The sequence below is a fragment of the Notothenia coriiceps genome, unplaced genomic scaffold, assembly GCF_000735185.1.
Source record: "Notothenia coriiceps isolate Sejong01 unplaced genomic scaffold, NC01 NC01_scaffold00012506, whole genome shotgun sequence".
NCBI classification, from domain to species: domain Eukaryota; kingdom Metazoa; phylum Chordata; class Actinopteri; order Perciformes; family Nototheniidae; genus Notothenia; species Notothenia coriiceps.
Window position 1 is genome coordinate 1 of NW_011345207.1, and position 5,079 is coordinate 5,079.

Below are 5,079 nucleotides of genomic sequence, written 5' to 3' on the forward strand. Positions count from 1 at the left end.
GTAACAGACAGAGAATCAGCACTCTTGAAGCAGGGCTGAAACAGAGGGGATTATGGGTAATGCTGCAATGATCAGAGACAGGCTCTGTATATATCTGAGACCTATAATATATTGATGAAAAACAGTATGATAGGGGACCTTTAAGGTATCTCAACTATCATCAGCTCTTGTAAACTATTGTACACTACTTTAATTGAAGCTTTCATTAAAAAAATTAAACTTGTTATTTGCAGAGTGTCCTGCTGGGTCGTACGGTTACGGCTGCCGTCAGGTGTGTGACTGTCTGAATAACTCCATGTGTGATCACATGACCGGGACATGTTACTGCAACCCGGGCTGGAAGGGGCCTCGCTGTGACCAAGGTGAGGAAACACTTTAAAAATAATAAGAGGAAGGAAACTCAGTGTAATCAGTTTCCTTTGATGTCCAGTCATTCACACTCATCTCCCTTCGACCAGAGAGGGCAAAAGTACTCACATCCTTTACTCAAGTAGAAGTACAGACACTCGTGTTTAAAAAATACTCTGGTGAAAGTAGAAGTACTGACTAAACTTCTTTACTCAAGTAAAAGTAAAGAGGCTTTGAAATGTACTTCAGTAAAAAGTACCCATAACTAGCAGCTGTTTTAAAGAGTACCTGACCTCCCTTTATATTAATAGAACAATAATGTCATTGTTAGCTAATGAATGTTTCCATGCTGAACAACGGCAACATGACAACGTTTCCATTGGTCCCTCTTCTTTAGAGAAGACCAGGAAATGATGGATACACGGATCGTGTTCAAATCAATAGGCACGCAATGACTCTAAATAATAATGATCACGCCACCAAACACACATTCAAACTAAAGGAACCAGCCTGTTTGGAAAATGTGAGAAGTAGAAAGTTCAGGTATTTGTGTTCAACATGTAAGAAGTAGAAAGTACAGGTATTTCGGTTCAAAATGTAAGAAGTAGAAAGTACAGGTATTTGTGTTCAACATGTAAGAAGTAGAAAGTACAGGTATTCGGTTCAAAATGTAAGAAGTAGAAAGTACAGGTATTTGTGTTCAAAATGTAAGAAGTCAAAGTAAAAAGTCGTCACAAAAATAAGTAGTGGAGTGAAGTACTGATACCAGAGAAATGCACTTAAGTACAGTAACAAAGTACTTGTACTCCACTGCTTCCCACCTCTGCCTTTGACCCAATAAGTACTTTGTCCAGTGTTATTATTTGACCTCTGACCTCCTCTCTGCAGCTGGTGTGGTGGTGGGAAGCCTCAACAGTCTCACCAGCGCAGCCATGCAGGTGGACACGTATCAGATCGGAGCCATCGCAGGAATCATCGTCCTGGTACTGCTGGTGCTCTTCCTCCTCCTCCTCTTCATCATCTACAGGAAGAAGCAAAAGGTCAAAGAGCCCACCATGTCTGCGGTGACCTACACTCCTGCTCTGAGGGTCACTTCTGATTACACAGGTACAGTATAAAGGCACCAGGCAACTGTTTCCTCGTGTTGGACCACCTCTTAAAAAATGTCTTGTTTTTCGGCTTGCAATGCTATTTTTGGAAACGATCTAACAGATTGGCTTAATGGAGACCATGACATGTAGTTGTTTTATGGTTAATCCGTGGCAACTAAGATGTATTTACGGATGAACCAAACAAGTGCAAGTGGTCAACATGAGCTGCTAATGGTTTTCTGATATTCATAGAGATTGTTTAGGGGTGGTTTTGGCTCAGGAGATAAATGGTTTTAATCAAATTGAAAGTTTGATTCCCAGCCCCTTCAGTCAACATGTTGATATGTCCTTGGGCAACACACTGAACCCCAAGATCCTCCCAAATTGTCCAACTGTGTGCGAGTGTGTGTGAATGTTAGTTTCCCTGAGCAGGTGACAGCCTCTGTAGGAATGTGTGTGAACGCTGACCTAAAGTGCTATGAGAGGCTACAAAGACTGGAAAAGCACCATCTAAATGCAGTCCATTTATCATTTATTCATAAGACAACATGAGAAAGTTGGCCAAATACTTCGATATCTTCTCAACAAACATTCAACAAAAACACTTCCACTGCCAACAAAGGCATACAAGGGATCAATCAGAATCAGAAACAGAAACTGGTTTATTACCAGGTAGGTTGACACGTACAAGGAATTTGACTTGTTGCATACATAAAAAGTAAAACTAAAATGTAAAAAAAACACAGATAGAGAACTATTTTAAGAACACAACATAAAAAAATAAGAAAATATATAGTAAAAATGAAATAAAGCGGTATTTACATTGAAATAGAATGGAATAAAATATGTGCAGTAAAAATAACATTGTCAACGTTGTGTGCATTAAGGGGGACTGCTTGTAAGCAAAACAAATGCACACTTGATTCTTAAAATGCTTTTAATGCTCTGATTTCTTGTGACCTTGTCCTTTTTTCAGATGCTCACCCACCACCCTGTGAAGGTCATCCCAGCAGCTACTTCTCCAACCCCAGCTACCACACTCTGAGCCAGTGCATCGGCCCCCAGCACCTCAACAACGTTCCTTATGGACCGGTATGGGATTACAATTTGAGACTATATAGAAGGGCTTGTGTGTGTCTATAGCCGCATTTCGACTAGAGGTTTTAGCGCGGCTCGCCATGGCTCAGTTTGGCTCACTTTAAGCTGGGTTTCCATTACAGTTAGTAACAAGGGTAGTAACTATAGTAACCACGAAGTGTAGGCGGGGGCGATCGGCTGTTCGGCGGCCGTCGTGGTCCTTGACGGCTCTATAATCACTCTTCAGTTTTTTTTGTTTTTCTCTACACTGCTGGAAAGTCCTTGTGAAGCCGTGTGGGGCCAACAATGTAGAGAGCTCCTGGAGCATTTTCTCGTTTCGCCGTCGAGCTCCCGCTGTATTTTTTCATCCGCAACGAGATGGAGGAACGTCTGTACCTCGTACCTTGTTGAACTTAAAAATACTTTGTTGAAATTAGAAAATCTTGCTGACGGTAGCTTGTCTGTTTTAAAAATGGTGCTTGATACATGCGACGCTTGGGGACTGTCTCGCGCAAGAATTGTGACGATTCTCTCTGACCAATCAGCTGTCGGGAGTGTTTTACGTCACTAGCTAAGCATATTTTCAGCTCACTTGGAACCTCGACTGAGATGGTTCTAAAGAAGTACCCGTGAGCCGGTACTACCAAAGCCCCCAGGAAGTGCGCCGGACTGTGATGAAAATATTTGTTGTGTCCAAACGGCAGTACTACAACTTGTGTATCAGTCCGTGACGTCACTGGGCCCAGAAAGACTTTTCCCCATTGACTAACATTGGGAAAGAGACGTCTGTAAATCAGCAGATACTTTTTTAAAAACTAAATAAACTACCCAGTATGGACTATTTTATAGACCTTATTATAATCATTCGGTCCTTAAAGTTGTAAAATGCACTAAAAGCCGAATCCAGATTTATTTTCTCTCTCCATTCATTCTACTGAGCCGAGAGTTTGTGCTCGGGGGGCGGGGCTTAAGGGGCGCATGCTCTGTGAGCGCACATACGGGTTCTTCTGCTCTGACAGCCAGGCATGATGGGTAATCTGTGACGTTTCACTCTCTCAAAAGTTGGGCCATTTTGTCCTCATGCGCCAATGAGCAGCTCTCATAGGAAAGAACGAGACCCCGCCTCCCACGCTGTATCCAGTTCTCATTATACATCCATGGTACTACCCCTAGTGGAAAAGCAAAAAATAGCGAGCCGAGCCGCTAAAGCCCTGTAGTGGAAATGCGTCTTATTATTTGATCTTAGAACAGCAACCTCAATTGGAATTGTTTTAAGTAAATTAAAGACATATCTTTTTTACTTGGCTTATAATTTGGGGCAATCGTAATTTTTTAGTAGCATCACTGTTCATGTTTTATTGTTTTATGGTTCAGTCAGTGATATAACTCTTTCCGCTTGTTTTTCTTGTTCTTTAAGTTTTTATTAATTTATTTTCACACATAATGAAATAGTTTTCGCCAATAATAATTTTTTACAATAAAACATTTTAAATAAAAAGAAGACACAACAGAAACCCCCCCATAAAGGAATGGCTCAAAGACAGTCAAAGACATCACCTTTCAAAATCGTAGCTATCACATTATTCAAAGGAGGTCATAAGTTGAATCCATTCCTTTAGTTCTGGTTTTCTTGCTGTTTTCCAGTTGCGCAGAATATACCTTGTTTTTAATGATGTTCCTCATTTGTTATTGTCATTTTCTGTCATTGCCACTTTGGGCTGTGTCAAGCATGAAAGGTGCTATATAAATAAAGTGTATTATTATTAATTATTACATTTTCTAACTGATGTTTGTCTCTTAACTTCTCAGGTCAAGAACCACCAGCTGTTTATGAACTTGAAGAACGTAGAGCAGAGGAAACGGCCGATGGCGGAGCACAGTGGCACGCTGCCTGCAGACTTTAAGCAACAGGAGTGCTTCAATGAACTCGGTGAGACATGTGATACCTTCAGAGGTGGGAAGTAGTGGAGTACAAATACTGTGTTACTGTACTTAAGTACATTCTTCTGGTATCAGTACTTCACTGCACTACTTATTTTTCTGACGACTTTTTACTTTGACTTCTTACATTTTGAACCCAAATACCTGTACTTTCTACTTCTTACATGTTGAACACTAATACCTGTACTTTCTACTTCTTACATGTTGAACACAAATACCTGTACTTTCTACTTCTTACATGTTGAACACTAATACCTGTACTTTCTACTTCTTACATGTTGAACACAAATACCTGTACTTTCTACTTCTTACATGTTGAACACTAATACCTGTACTTTCTACTTCTTACATGTTGAACACAAATACCTGTACTTTCTACTTCTTACATGTTGAACACAAATACCTGTACTTTCTACTTCTTACATGTTGAACACTAATACCTGTACTTTCTACTTCTTACATGTTGAACACAAATACCTGTACTTTCTACTTCTTACATGTTGAACACAAATACCTGTACTTTCTACTTCTTACATTTTGAGCACAAATACCTGTACTTTCTACTTCTTACATGTTGAACACAAATACCTGTACTTTCTACTTCTTACATGTTGAACTCAAA

The 5,079-nt window shown here is 40.1% G+C and overlaps 1 protein-coding gene across 1 annotated transcript; it reads left to right on the plus strand.

Annotated features, from left to right (window-relative positions):
* Window positions 1–233: 233 nt before the first annotated feature.
* Window positions 234–4,446, plus strand: LOC104947380 (multiple epidermal growth factor-like domains protein 10; the record flags this gene model as incomplete). The annotated part of the gene is made up of 4 exons (XM_010773382.1): window positions 234–362; window positions 1,237–1,455; window positions 2,416–2,531; window positions 4,326–4,446. Coding segments are annotated over 4 exons (585 nt in total), but the record flags the coding sequence as incomplete, so codon positions are not given.
* Window positions 4,447–5,079: the final 633 nt, after the last annotated feature.